Source organism: Pantherophis guttatus, chromosome 3 (genome assembly GCF_059756535.1).
Source record: "Pantherophis guttatus breed Tessera chromosome 3, ASM5975653v1, whole genome shotgun sequence".
NCBI lineage: Eukaryota > Metazoa > Chordata > Lepidosauria > Squamata > Colubridae > Pantherophis > Pantherophis guttatus.
In genome coordinates, this window is record NC_142065.1 from 186,049,918 (window position 1) to 186,064,433 (window position 14,516).

Consider the following 14,516-nt stretch of genomic DNA (forward strand, 5'->3'; position numbering starts at 1 on the left):
AAATGGTTGAATGATCTTATAGCCAAACTATATATCAGTATTGCACTTAATTATGGCATATCTTTTAATTCATCCTGTCTCTTTTTGGTCCTTGAAGATGTTCTTTACTCACTCAGCTGCACAGGAGTGCAGCCTTATTTGGACTGAAAGAAAAAGGAAGAAAGGAAGAGTGAGATTGACCCAGGATCATTGGTTCTAAATCCTCAAACATAGAATACTGTATGTTGTAACTAGATAAATAAATGTGTTCTTTATCAAATACCAAATATTACACAAAGGGAGAACTCTTAGCATTAGTAATACTGTTGAAAAGTTCATTTGTTGCAAGATTCATATTAAGGTTATAAGAACACTGAGTAATTTTTGAGAAATGGGTGTAATGTTTTCTTTGTAATCAAGGAAAAGTAGCCTTCTGAGAAATGATAAGACCAAAATTGGCAGATAAAACCATATACAGAATGGTCCTATGATAACCAATTTGTCACACATTATATGATGGAACAGAAAAGCTATTTTATTTGCAAGAAAGGGATTTCAGAAAAGGCTTATGTACAAATGTCTATATGTATTTGCACAGTAATATAACTCTGGTTGTATGTTACTACTCTGATAGATCGTTGTTTTTGTGCATAGGTATATCTGTATAAAACTGATTCCCGATTCCCGTTTAGCAGTAATAGTGATTCATGTATTATGTTCAAAAATGGAAATATATCCCTTTGGGGCAGTGGTCGATTGCTACCGGTTCACCCTGGTTTGGGAAAACTGGTAGCAGCAGCAATGGGAGGCTCTGTCCACCTGCCCTGACGTCATCAAATACGCTCTGCGCATGCGTAGAAGCTTCTGTGTAGCGCAGAAGTGGCGCGCGTGCGAGCAAACCAGTAGCAAAGGTAAATGAAACATACCCCTGCCTTGGGGTTATTCTGTGCTAGTGTTGGATATGACTATGAAGACCCAGATTAAAATTTACATTTGGTAATGTTGGGCTATGTCAACCACAGAGGAATATTGCCATAAGAGTAGAATTAGGAATAGGTTGAATGTTGTCTTTCCCCAGGGCAGGGGTAGCTAAGGAGAAGATGCACTTCCTAGGTCCCACTAGATAGTAACATTTAAGGGAAAGAATCAGGATCATGTCCACATCCAACCTGGTAGGGCAGGTATATACCTTCAGGGCAGGTACCCTAGTATATGAGAGCAAAACACTCCCTTTTAGCACTGATTATGTTACCTAGTTGCAATGTAATGTAATGTCTGCAAGAAAATAATCAAGCTCAGAGAGCATTAAGGACCCCAAAAATGTGTAAGTGCTTACAGATTTTGATGTCTTCTGACTACACTAAACACTTCCAGGTTTTGCAGAGAAAGAACAGGCTCAAATAACTACTTGCCTATAATTATTATATTAGATTTTTATTTTGTATTTTATCTGTGTGTGTGTTTGTGTGTGTAGAGAGAGAGAGATGGAGAGCGCCAAACTGGCACCTAGATTTCAATTGTGGTATGCAGGAACCAGCTTGGTTGCAAGATTGGTAGTTTAACTATATCCATAATTTAGTCTCTCAACAGGACAAAGAGAGCTTTGCACGGTTATGTAGAGTGAACAGTTAATCAGAAATCAATTGTTGGGGAACTGGAACAATGACAAAGTATTAAAACCTCCTTCCCCAACTGCTCCAATCCAAATAATCCCAACAATTGTTTGATCTTTCTACTGTTATTGAATGAAGGCAGCCATGGATGAAGCTAGAAAATGTCTCATCTGTGGTGGAAGGAATTTGTTTATAGAATGAGGGTTCTCAGTTCTACTTTCAGCCCAGACTGTATCATGTAAAGGGCGATTTGTTCGGCTGCTTTTTAAACAATAATAACTGTTCAATAAAACAATTTCGCCATAAGACAAATATGCCATTAGCTTACAGAACATGACCCATCTTCCCTTTGATAGCATTTGTGTTGCTGAGCTTTGATTGTTGACAAAATTGTCCAAATGTAATCTTTAGCCTGAAGGCTGCTCCGTTCAATTCAAAATGGTAAATTAGAGAAGCCTGTCAAAATATCATATAGTAATTATTCTAATGTCCAACCCATGAATTAGTGCAGGATATAAATGGAAGCGCCCAGAAAAGCAGAGATGCCTGGCCACAAAAAGAGGGCACGATATGTAGGAACAAATACTGAATAATATAGACATTCAAAAGATCTCATCGAAATAGGGAAGATAAATCAATGTGCTTGCTGTTCACGGATTCACTACTGATAAACAACTTCACCCTCTTTTCCTTTCCCTTATAGTCTATTTCCTTCAATACGATGTAGAGTGGAAAAGACAAGATGTTTCTCGAGGAGAAGACACTTTCTAACACAGGAATGTCCTTTGACAGATTCCAAATAAGGGGCAGTCACAAACACCTGAATCAAAACAAGCTTTTTTAGGTTATTCAGATATTCATTTGATTAAACTCCAAATACAAATAATCTCATAGATGCAATGATGTTATTAGAGCATTCCTTCTTGGACACCTATCTGCTAAGAGAGAACTTATTCTCCAAATGCCAAAAGAATCCCATTCACATATATGAAGAGTATTACTAGATTTGCAAGGAAAGATGTTTTTTAAAATCATCACCACCAGCACCATCACGATGGCAGTTGTGGTGACAAAAAAAATTGGTTCATGCCCTTGGTTGTAAAATAACATAATAATCAGGAGAGTATCTTGTAAAGAAGCTCTGCCAACTGAATATGAGTATTCTATAATGCAGTTTTCTGTTGCAGAACAAGATACAGCAAGTGGCATATGCAATTTAAAATATTTTTTAAAGGAAATATAATTCACTTTATTTTGCAATAGGAAACAATAGAAAAATAAGCAATTTTTATGGTACATTCATTTGAAATTCTGTTCTTTTAAAACATATGGAAGAAGTTATGGATTGAAATGAATCCCTTTAATTTTTTTTTAAAAAAATAATAATGATTTCAAATACATTGAATCAAATACAATCTAATACATTAGATTTTTGTGTTTTTATTTTTTTAATTTTTTGTATTTGTATGGCGCCCATTTCACAAGAGCATGACTCTGGGTGGCTTAGTTAACAGATTTAGTTTTTAAAGAACATTACACTAGCATGAATTATAAAAAATGGACTGTATATTTAATTGAACACTAACAGTAGATCAGTTTCAAGTTTTTTATATACTTTTGAAATGTTTCCACAAACATTAATACTTTAACTCCTATTGCTTTGTCTTTTGCATTCATTGAGATATAAACATTAACACAGAGGAATTTACTGAACACAGCATAACTGACAGGAATTTGCATGGCAAACTAAAATGTTGCTGTTTGTTTAAAGCATTAGGAAAGACACAATCAGATTCTAAAGCTAATAATCCTTTTGCACATGTGCCAGGAAATTAAACACAGAAGAGATTTTTAGAAGAAAAGATAAACTGTATTATAATGTATAGTGGAACATTTTGTCACTAGACGAGGACTTAAATTCGCATGACTTATTTTATCATTCTAAATATAGTCTGATAAAAGTAGACACATAGGCACAACATATTAGATATTGGATACTTAATTTTCCAAAATCATCGCATACAGGATGACAATTTTCAAATGTCCAAACTCGATAAACAAAACCATAACAATTTAAAAATTTAACTCCGACACTTCTCAGAGTACAGAATGGCATAATCCAAATAGAATGGAAAAATATATCAGCAGATCCAAACTACTATAATCATAATGCATGTTAAATTGAATTACAATTTAACATCTGGAAAGGCCACAACCTGAAGGACAGCTAAAAGCGCTATCATTTCTTATATTGGATTAAATAAATTTAGGACCCAACAATCTTTGTTAATCAAATGTTGAATAATTTCTGCACTAAACACAGCCTATTTTGATTTGTGCTAAGATAAACAATGTCAAAACTACTAAGACCATCCAAAGTTTCAGTATTTAAAATAATTAGATTTCATTCAACGAAATATAATATATAATCTCAAGTATAAGGTATGCAAAACATTAGGTTTTGAACCATTTCAAGTCTATAATTTGAAACAATGTCCTGCTTTGAGCATGAAATTAAAGTGTACTGTAATGTGGGCTGATTCAAACATTTTGGAACTGTCTACTTTGATTTGCCCCCAAAGCAATTTTATTTCCTGCAGTAAAAGCTGCCATTCATGTTTGGACAATGGAAATTTTATCCCCATTTCCTTAAAATAATACACTTGGGATATCCCCATTTTGAGAAATACGGAAAAAGCTTTTTTTTTAACTATGCAATTTGGACTATTGCAATAGTCCAAATATTGAAATATTAAATATACTTAAAGATTCTTAAATTAAGAATCTAAGATTCTTAAATTATTATTGGAAAAAAGTTATGAATCCTTTGAGAGAAAACTGGAAAATATTATGATGGAGACAAGTGTCATTTGCAAGTGAAGTGGAATAAGGAGATGAAACACCTTGTTTTAACCGAAACAACTTTACTATATTTCCTTTAAGTAGGAGATCAACACATGAACCCAATCAAAAAGGCCAAAAATATATTATGGTATTTTCCTGTTTTATCAAGAGCTTTGGTCATTCTAAATTGTGATTCAAAAACTGCGCTGCAAAGAGAGAAACGAAGCCCCTCTATTCCAGCGGTTTGTTTGATCAAGCCCGCGTTTGTTTGGAGGCCTGGGTAGAGGAAACAGGCATAATGGTGCAGCTTCATTTCCCTCCTTCCCATTTCTTTTTCTTTCGCCATTGGGCGCACTATATGTAGTACAGAGAAGCATCCGAGGGAGGATGGGGAGGATGCTGACTGAGGCTGACGATATTTTTTAAAGGCCCACTTGGCAAAGAACCGGGAGACTCAGAGCTACCGCTCACTCCCAAGAAGATAATAACCCCTGCAATAATGCTGAGGCACTTCGCTTAGAGAGGCGCGATACCTCGCTGCCCTCCCAACCCTCACTGTGCGGCCTCAACTGCCTTTCCCTCCTTCACAGATGCTCTCAGGAGAAGCGACGCTCGGCTGTTCCCCCTAAGCGTCGTCTTATGTCCCCCCCTCCGAGGACAGACCCTCCCTCCGCTTCCACCATCACGACCCGGCCTGGTCCAAACGCTGCTCCGCCCACCGCCGTTCCACCCACCCACCCTCCTCTGGCCCAGCGCCGCTCGCGAGGCGAAATGCGAGGGGGAGGAGGCAGCGACAACCAACAGCGGCCCCCAGCGCGGCGGCAGAAGAAAGGAAGGAGGCGGAGGCGGCGGCATGCGCAGCGGCCGCCGCCGCATCTCCATCTGTCGACGTCCTCTTTCCTCAGTCCCTCATGACGGTGTGGTGCTGCCGCTGCTCCTTAACCAGCCACTTCAGGTAAAGGATTGGAGCCGCAGTCGGGTCCTCCTCGGCTACCGAGCCTAGCGCCCGGCTTTCTACACACCGGCTTCTCGCTTTTTCTCCCTCGCCAACTGAGGGGCATCCAAGCATCAGGCCGGCGGCGTTAAGAAACCCGGCAATATAAGCATTTTGCTCGCTGCCGCCGAGAGATGTGAGGCGAGAGAAGGCGAGGCGCCCCGGAGCATCCCGGCGGAGGCCGGCCGAACAAGAGGTGGTGGGGATGGGGGAGGTATGGCCGGCTGAGGCGGAGAGGCGCCGGCCTCGGCTGCACGCGCTCGGGAAACGCCGCCTTTCCGACTAGCGGAAACGTACATCGTTGTGTGTGTGTGTTTTGTCTGTCGATGGAAAGTGTATAAGACAAATCGTATGAATCGTACTTCGTTCTGTCACTTCCCTCTTTCCGGTACATGAGTGAGCGTAAGGTATACGTTTAAAATGTTATGCTTCGAAGCTAAATATTCGCATGCCTTTTTTAAAAAATAAAAATAAAAATAAAAACATTTCTATAATAGGTGCCCCTCAAATTAGGGGGGGGGGGTTGGAAGAACAGGCTCAGTTAGTGAAATTGCACCCCCTCCCTTCTCTTTGTTTGTGAATCCAGGCGCAAAGTGTGTTATTTATTTGAAAGACACCCCCCCCCCAAAATCCTGTAAATAAGGTTTACCTTGATAGATGTTTAGATGTACAGTTTGGTATTCACTAATTTTAAAAATGACCGTCAACCAACCTGTTTCAAGATTAACATCTCAACAATCTGTCACCCCTACTGTTCCTATGTTTCTTGGGGTGGGGGGGAGGGAAATAACTTACCTATGCATGTGGCTAAAATACTATATTTATAAATCAGCACGACTTAAAGAAGTACTTACGGTGAAGGATGTTTTATAATACTGATTTGTTTCATTTCCTTTTAAATAGAAATTACAGTAGTCCAGAAACTGAAGGATGCTTTTTGAATTCCTTAGTGCAGTATTTTGGTGACAATCTTGGGACCAACGCTAAAACTATGCCATTACTACAAGAAAGTACGCTACCTGTGGACCCAACATTGACTTTGCCTATAGTAATAATCGGTGAGTTATTATCAAATATGATTCATGTTTAGCTCATAATGGATTTCCCATTATTACATAGAAACAATTGTTGAATTAATCAAGTTGACTTATGTGTATCCTTGTTAGTTCATAAACCTTAATGTGACATATAATTATCAGGTGGCATTGAAAAAGATTTTGTAGCTGAATAATTTTTTGCCAGCATATATATTTTTTCGGCAAAGTATACTGCGTAAAGTTCTGGCGATCATAATACAAAAGGATGATAAAAGAATACTTTAGAAAGTATGAAGAGCAACAAAGATGATAAAGGATTTGAAAGCTAAATCTTATGATGCACAATTGAGGGAACTTTCAAAGAAAAGGATTGGGGGAATATGATGATTATCTTCCAGTCCTTGAGGGGCTGTCACAGAAAAGAGGGGATTGACTTCTTTTCCAAAGCACCAGACGCCAGGACAAGAAGTAATGGATGGAAGCTTGTTAAAGAGAGATCCAACCTAGAACTCAAAGGTGTTTTTTCAAAGGCAAAACTGTTGAAGAATTGAAAAGCTTCTTGGAACTACTTTAAAGAAAAACAAAGTCCAGTTGCCTTTGAAAAACCTTTGGGGAAACCATGTCCTGGATGATTAAGAATCTCCATAGACATGCAACCTAGAAGAAAGGAGAAATTTTCTGATAATGAGAATAATTAATCAATGGAATAGCTTGAGTTGTGGGTGTTCCATCATTGGAGGTTTTAAAAAATAGATTGAACAACCATTTTACTGGGATGATATAAATTCTTCTGCCTTGAGCAGGGGGTTGGCCTAGAAGACCTTTGAGGTTCCTTCCAGCCGTATGATTCTATATTCTACCCCTTACCCATTATCTTTTGAATTGTATCTGTAAGATAGTAAGATTATGGGCAGTGTTGATATGTAATACTTTTTTTAACATCTACAAAGATTCCAAAGCATATTTTAAGAACAAAAACATTTTTATCCATTTAGTTGAACTCAGCCAATTAATTCTCTTTTTAGATTTTAAAAATCTGATTTATAGTGCAGAATTTGGAATGGATGTAAGACAAATATTTAAGTATTTTCTCCATTCAATACTTCTTGATTTCAGATCGTCCCTCCATATTCACTTTCTGCCCTGCTGGCTTTAGATACACATAATCCTCATTAATGACCAATGTTGGGACAAGTTATTTATTTTTAAATGGCATAGTTGCTAAGGGGAAAGTCACATGATTATGACTGTGTTTTCAATTTACTTCTGCTTTCTTTTCTGTCCCACTCCCCTGCCCTTTGGAATGTTCACCTCATCTTTGGGGTAATTAGCAGAAAGGGAATTAATGTTTGTATTTACATTCATTCAAGAGGAAGGGATTACTAGAGAGTAAGTAGGCACACAATGAAGAATACACAAAGGAATGTACTAGTACCAGCTATGTGGCTCCTTGGTCTCTTGTAATTTCTTCCTCTTCAATCTCTCCATTCTGCGAGGAAGAGGAAAATAAGGGTCAGGTACAGAAGGGATTGCCTGAAGAGATTGCTTATTTAAACAATCTTTCCACTCTGTGAGAGGGGGGGAAATTAAAAAACAAATGGGTCAGACACAGGACATGTACTGACTGATTGTAATGGTGAACTCTTTGGATTTTTGTATTTGTTTTTAGTTGCTTTCTTTCATGAGAAGTTGTATATCTGAACAATACTTCCAGGATCCTGATGATCCTGGAAGTAAATGATGCTTAAGAAAATTTAGTATATCTCCATTAATGTGGAAGCAAAATTGTCAATAATTTGAGGAATGTCAAATACCATTATTAATTAGTGAAGTTAAAACTCATAAAACGTGATACCGGGTGGGGCTTCTGGGGGAGGCATAGTGAACTGAAGACATCTTCATGAAAACAGAGCTGACAATTGTGGCAAAGACCAAAGTACTGGCAAAGTAAACGGGTTCTTCAGAACCTCTCTGAATAAGGAGAAGATGGAAGATTGCCCACATGTGCTATTAATATGTGTTTCTTGTGAGAAGACTAATGGTAGAGATCTCCTGTGGGCTTAAGCACCAAAAGACTAAGAGATTAGCCATCTTGCTTGCAATCACGGTAGAGCTTTTTAAAGGATACTAAATTCACAAGCCTCACTTTCTAATCACTTTTTGAAATTGCTTATTAAACCATCTTAAAGAGACCTTCAGAATGACAAATTTGAAATAGTTTGAAATACCTGTTTGTAAAGATATATAGGTAGCTCTTGACATTTAGTGGTCAGTCAAAGTTACGACAAACTTATCTGGGTGATAGTTTCAACCCAGATTCGAAGTTTGATTTCCCCCCAATGGTGATTTAACTGAGCTTCAGGCACTCAGCAGCTGGGCTGCATTTACGGCTGTTTGCAGTGTCCTCAGTCATATGGCCATGTTTTATGAAAGCTTTGCAGAAAACCAGCATTTACTTCTGTTTTCAGAAAAAATGAGGTATAGTGAACCATTGGTTTCCTTAAGGCATTCACTTAACAATCATTGAAAAGTTGTAAGATTGGGTGGATCACATTAATGACCCTGTTTTCCAACTATCATAATTTAGGACTATGAAGGGGCAGGCTTCACTACCATAATAAGTCAAGAAATACCTCTAAGGGGTAAAAAGTAATTACATTTGTCTAGACTGTATACAGATAAAATTTGATTCCTGGTGACACAATGCAATTTTCTTGGCAACAAGATCGACGCTGTTTTTCATTACTATCTCTGTTTTGTTTTGTTTTGTTTTGTTTTAATTTTCAGTCGTTTACACTTTCTGTATTTCTTATTGATTTGAATTAAACTCATCTGCTCTTTCTTAGCTTTTCAGGATCATCTAGGAAATGAGATCTAATTGGATTACTAATTAGTTCCAATTACTTATTATTTAGTGATAAGTAATTTAGTAGTAACAAAAAAAATTGTTATAAAATGGCACTTCATTTGTATATTTTCCTAATAGCAGTTTAAACATTATTAAAACAATGTCTAAAATGTGAAAGTTGAAAGTCTAGTGATAAGTCTGAGGTTTTGAAAATTCCAGGTTTTTATCCAAGTTTCTATGGAAGGAATTGTAAATGAAAATAGAATAGAATTTTTTATTGGCCAAGTGTGATTGGACACACAAGGAATTTGTCTTGGGTTGCAGAGCCAAACCAGACAGTTATAGAGGTGCAGATGACAGACTCCATAATTCCCCTGTAGAACTGTATCAGCAGCTCCTTGGGCAGTTTGAGCTTTCTGAGTTGGCGCAGAAAGAACATTCTTTGTTGTGCTTTTTTGATGACATTTTTGATGTTAGCTGTCCATTTTAGATCTTGCGATATGGTAGAACCTAGAAATTTGAAGGCATTTACTTCTAAATCAGTAGGTTTAAAAATGTTAAATTTTGATGTAATATGGACATTTCTTTTAATTTAATAAATAGATTGTTACTTTTTTTAAAAAAAACAAACAGGTAACGGACCTTCTGGGATATGCCTCTCTTACATGTTATCTGGATATAAACCATATTTATCCCCCGAAGCTGAACATCCAAATCATATTTTGTACAATAAGTTAAAAGAAGCTATTCATCTTTCTATTGTTGATCAGGTACAGTAAACACTAATCTTATCCTTATATTCTTATTAATCAAAAACATATTTTAACTATGAAACATGCATTTAATTTTATGTCATATTTGGTTGTGTATTATATATCCAGCCTCAAAAATATTGATTCCATTTGTGTTGTAAGCTGCTAGTAGTTTTTATTCTTTCTTAATATTGCAGTTAATATAAAGTATACTTGAAATGCAAGATAACAGACATGTACCATGCAATAAATACATAAACATTTCCCAAAGATCAAACTAGCTTTTCGCTGTATTACCACACTAGTACATTTATGGCTTTTGGAAATTCTTAAATACTTATTTCCAAAAGGTGGTACATTTTAGATATCATAACTAGTGGCTATTAATAAACCTGTGACCTATTAATGTAATGTGAACTAAATAGTAGGACTCAGCAAATTATTTTATACTGTGCCATAGACATCAAAATGTCATTAAAATATAAGCTTCCCCCCCCCCAAAAAAAGCTCTTGAAAAGAAATTGTTCAATTATAATACATTAATAACACATTTTCCATATTTAGCTAATGCACTCCCAATACGAATTAGTCAATTGTATACCATTTAGGAGAGAGATTTCCAATTTCATGCCCTGTAGATATTCTGGGGTTATTCTCCTCCCCCGAGACTTCCAAGCTAATTAAAATCAAAGGACAAATCAATCTTGATAAGAATTTGCAGACCGGAAGTAAATAAATTGTAGGTTCAAAGAATTTGCAAGAAGATTCATTTAACTGATGTGCAAGGGAAGCAAAGGGGTTTTTCCATTATGTTGCACTCTGAGGAAAAGTTGAATGACCATTTAAATCTTATCTTTTCAAATCAGGAATTAGAGTACTTGGCTGAAGGCCTGGAAGGACGCTCTTCAAATCCTGTTGCAGTTCTGTTTGACACTTTGCTTCATCCTGAAGCTGATTTTGGATTTAAGTACCCACCTGTTCTTCAATGGAAATTTGAACCACATCACTACATTCCTCATATAGTGCTTGGCAAAGGACCCCCTGGTGGTGCTTGGCATGTAAGACAAACTTTAAATTTTTACACTTACTGTACAAAACTTTTGATTAGTTGTGGCTTCTATAGCAAATGCCCATTTATATTTTTTGAGCTCTTATCATGTACACCATCCCATCATCATTGTATTCATGTTGGAAGCCCTGAGGCACTTCTGGGTTGAAAGGATTAACCGGTGACATCACTGTTGCCCAGGGGACATCCATTGGGGGCTTCTTTCATGTCCCCGTTAGTGAGCCCGGCAAAGTGGTAGCTATTTATCTACTCGTGTACGCTTTCGAACTGCTAGGTCAGCAGGAGGTGGAGCGAATGATGGAAGTTCACCCTGCCACATAGCAGCACTCTGGTCTCGAACACGGGCTGGCAGATTCTTATAACCATGTGAGCTACTGTACTCCCAACATCCCATGAATAACCCAGTATTTTTAATTATCCATAAAAATAACATTAAATCTGATTGCTTAGCAATTTGTTTAGCAGATTTTCTGTCCTTATTTTCACAAGCTTAAAATATGGAAGATTGTTTATTTTTTACCCTAATCGTAGTTTTTATTTGGATCAATTAGTTAGTAAGCGACAATTAACAAAAGCTACTGTTAGTTCCTGAAGTCCTTATTTTATTACAAATAATAATCACTGGATAGTATCAGCTCAAGACATTCATTATAAGACTAAAAGTAGCAAAATAAATCCTACCAAAATAAACGCATGATGATAAAAGACAGACTGTTAATTTATGTCACGATTTTTCTCTGATTACGTTGTCAAACATAGCTTGTAATGTGATGCTCTGTAATGTGTTTAGAAACTTAAACTCATTTTATTCTAAATATCATCATGACAAACGGAATAAGTACGCTTTCAGTAAGAGTCACTGTGGAAACTTGCCAAACAAATAATATACTAAATTAATAGGTCTTGGTACATAATGTAGGATATATATTTCAGTTTGTTTTAAAATTAATCTTCAAAATGTAATGCTATAGGTAAGATTATATTTTGAATAAAGTCATGATTTTATTTTCCCATAGTCTATGGAAGGATCTATGCTAACTATCAGCTTTGGAAACTGGATGGAATTACCTGGATACACATTTAAAGATTGGGCTGCTACTAAACGAAGGTGAGCTTGGTAATGTTTTTATACTGATTGTTGTAGAAAGAAAGAACTGATGCCTGGATGTAGAGATATTGTAGATTTCCAGCTCAATGGAAATCACACTGCAGGTTTCTACCTAGTGGAAAATTTTAATATAGTAAAAAATAAATGTACTTGAAACAATTTCTTCCCCCTCCCTCTTTCTTTAAGGGATAGTACATCATATTTAGAGTTGAGAGCCGTTTCTGTTGTGATTGTATTCTTTAAACATATCAAATGTACATAATTTTCTGATCTGATCTTCTTTCAGAAATATAAAGTGTGACAGAGTTTTGCCAGAGGAAGTTGCAAATTATTACAAGCACTATGTTAAAATCATGGGCTTACAGAAAAACTTCAGAGAAAATACTTATATAACATCTGTGTCCAAGTTTTATCGTGATCAGGACTGTGAAAGCGAAAGCCCTTTGCAGATAGAAGAACAAGGTGGGCAGACGACACTGATCAAAAGAAACTGGGAAATTAGAGGTTATCAGAGATCAGCAGATGGCTCTCATATGCCATTCTGTTTGTTTGCTGAGAATGTGGCTCTCGCCACTGGAACTTTTGATGCTCCTGGCCGATTGCAAGTTGAAGGAGAAGACTTTCCTTTTGTGCTCCATACCATATCTGATTTTGGAGCTGCCATAGATAAAGGAATATTACATGGGAAAACAGATCCAGTTTTAATTATAGGTGGTGGACTCACAGCAGCAGATGCAGTTCTGTATGCTTATAATAACAGTGTACCTATTATTCATGCATTCCGTAGGAGGGTCACTGACCCAAGTTTAATTTTCAAACAGCTACCAAAAAAACTTTATCCAGAATATCATAAAGTTTACCATATGATGTGTACTCAGTCAGTTACTCTGGATTACAATGTGCATCCTGCTTATGCCAGTTTACCTGAACATCAAGTTCTTTCTTTTCAGCCCGATATGAAGTGTATCCTACAGAGTTCTTCGGGATTAAAGAAGATTTTAAAATTCTCTTTAGCAGTAGTCTTAATAGGTTCACATCCTAATTTATGCTTCCTAAAGGATCAAGGCCAGAGCATATGCCATAATCCAAATGAACCAATTACTTGCAAGGGCAACCCTATTGAAATTGATCCATATACATATGAGTGTATAAAGGAACCCAATCTTTTTGCACTTGGTCCATTGGTTGGAGACAATTTTGTACGCTTTTTAAAAGGAGGAGCATTGGGAATTACACGGCATTTAGTTACAAAACAGAAGAAACATCAATTTATAGTTGAAAGAGGTGCAGATGGAGTCCCCTAGAGCAAATAGACATAGACATAACCCGAGGAGCTGCAGGCATATGGTAATAACTGATTTGACCATTAATAACTAAGTGATTAGTCTTGGTTTTGTTATACATATCAGTTTTTTGTGCTTGCATTGCCTCATAGAGGAAGATGCTACAACAGTATTGCAGCCTTGCAAAATGCAAAAAAAATGGCAGTTTTTCTGGAATTGCTTCCAATTAAGGCAAATGTAATGGATAACAATGCATGCTAATTTGCTTTGGTTTCAAAGCTTAGAAAGATATATGCAGTATATATATATATATATATATATACATATATATATATATGTATATGTATATATAGAAAACGTTTTTACTCATAAGCTAATTGTTTTGCTATACAAAACTAGATGAGTATTCAAGAATAGAATTTTCTCCTTAACACAGATTAAGGCAAAATTTCAGCCAGTTACTTGCAGCAAAGATTTTATAAAGGCAACCTGAGAATGTTGCATATTCTGAATCTCAATGAGCTACAAATTTGAGATGTGCCTAATCTCTTACATCTAAATCAGATTTAGTGCTTTAGTCTGATGAAGGCACCAATCATTAATCTAAAACATGCAGTACAATCCAGCTAAATCTGACATTTACACAGAAGTCATGCTCAAGAGAAGTATGTGGACATGGGAGAATTTGCCCATATTTTATGTAGTTTCCATTATAATACATCCACAATATATCTGAGGCAAAATAGGCTGTCAATTATGGGAATTATTGCTATAGAAACCAAAAGGGTAACTAGTGGTTCTCTTTGTATTTAATTTTTATAAATTATGAATGTTTTATTTTTTAGCCTCCTAAACTTTGATTATGTTCATTGGCAGCAATCGCTATAGACATCAAAATGCATGTGTAGCAAATTAGTTTCCTAATCTCCAATTTTTTGTCAGTTATGCCCCTGCCCATTTAAACCTGGGGTATTTACTATTTGGTAAAA

General features: G+C 36.5%; 1 protein-coding gene across 2 annotated transcripts; it reads left to right on the forward strand.

Annotated features, from left to right (window-relative positions):
• Positions 1-5,220: 5,220 nt before the first annotated feature.
• OSGIN2 (oxidative stress induced growth inhibitor family member 2) lies at positions 5,221-13,693 on the forward strand. Of its 2 annotated transcripts, none has more exons than XM_034422403.3 (6): positions 5,221-5,391; positions 6,334-6,488; positions 9,949-10,085; positions 10,934-11,125; positions 12,153-12,244; positions 12,531-13,693. In XM_034422403.3, exons 1-6 carry the CDS (start codon positions 5,348-5,350, stop codon positions 13,546-13,548), a joined length of 1,638 nt encoding a protein of 545 aa, XP_034278294.1. In that variant the 5' UTR covers positions 5,221-5,347; the 3' UTR covers positions 13,549-13,693. The 2 variants fall into 2 exon arrangements, with proteins under 2 accessions (XP_034278294.1, XP_087746908.1); XM_087890782.1 differs by having other exon boundaries at positions 5,384-5,626.
• Positions 13,694-14,516: the final 823 nt, after the last annotated feature.

Bases quoted from the DNA above. Each gene is read 5' to 3' on its own strand.
- OSGIN2 (XM_034422403.3), top strand. From the start codon at position 5,348: ATGACGGTGTGGTGCTGCCGCTGCTCCTTAACCAGCCACTTCAG. The intron at 6,489-9,948 runs GTGAGTTATTAT...AAAAACAAACAG, and splicing joins TTTGCCTATAGTAATAATCG to GTAACGGACCTTCTGGGATA. The intron at 12,245-12,530 runs GTGAGCTTGGTA...ATCTTCTTTCAG, and splicing joins TGGGCTGCTACTAAACGAAG to AAATATAAAGTGTGACAGAG.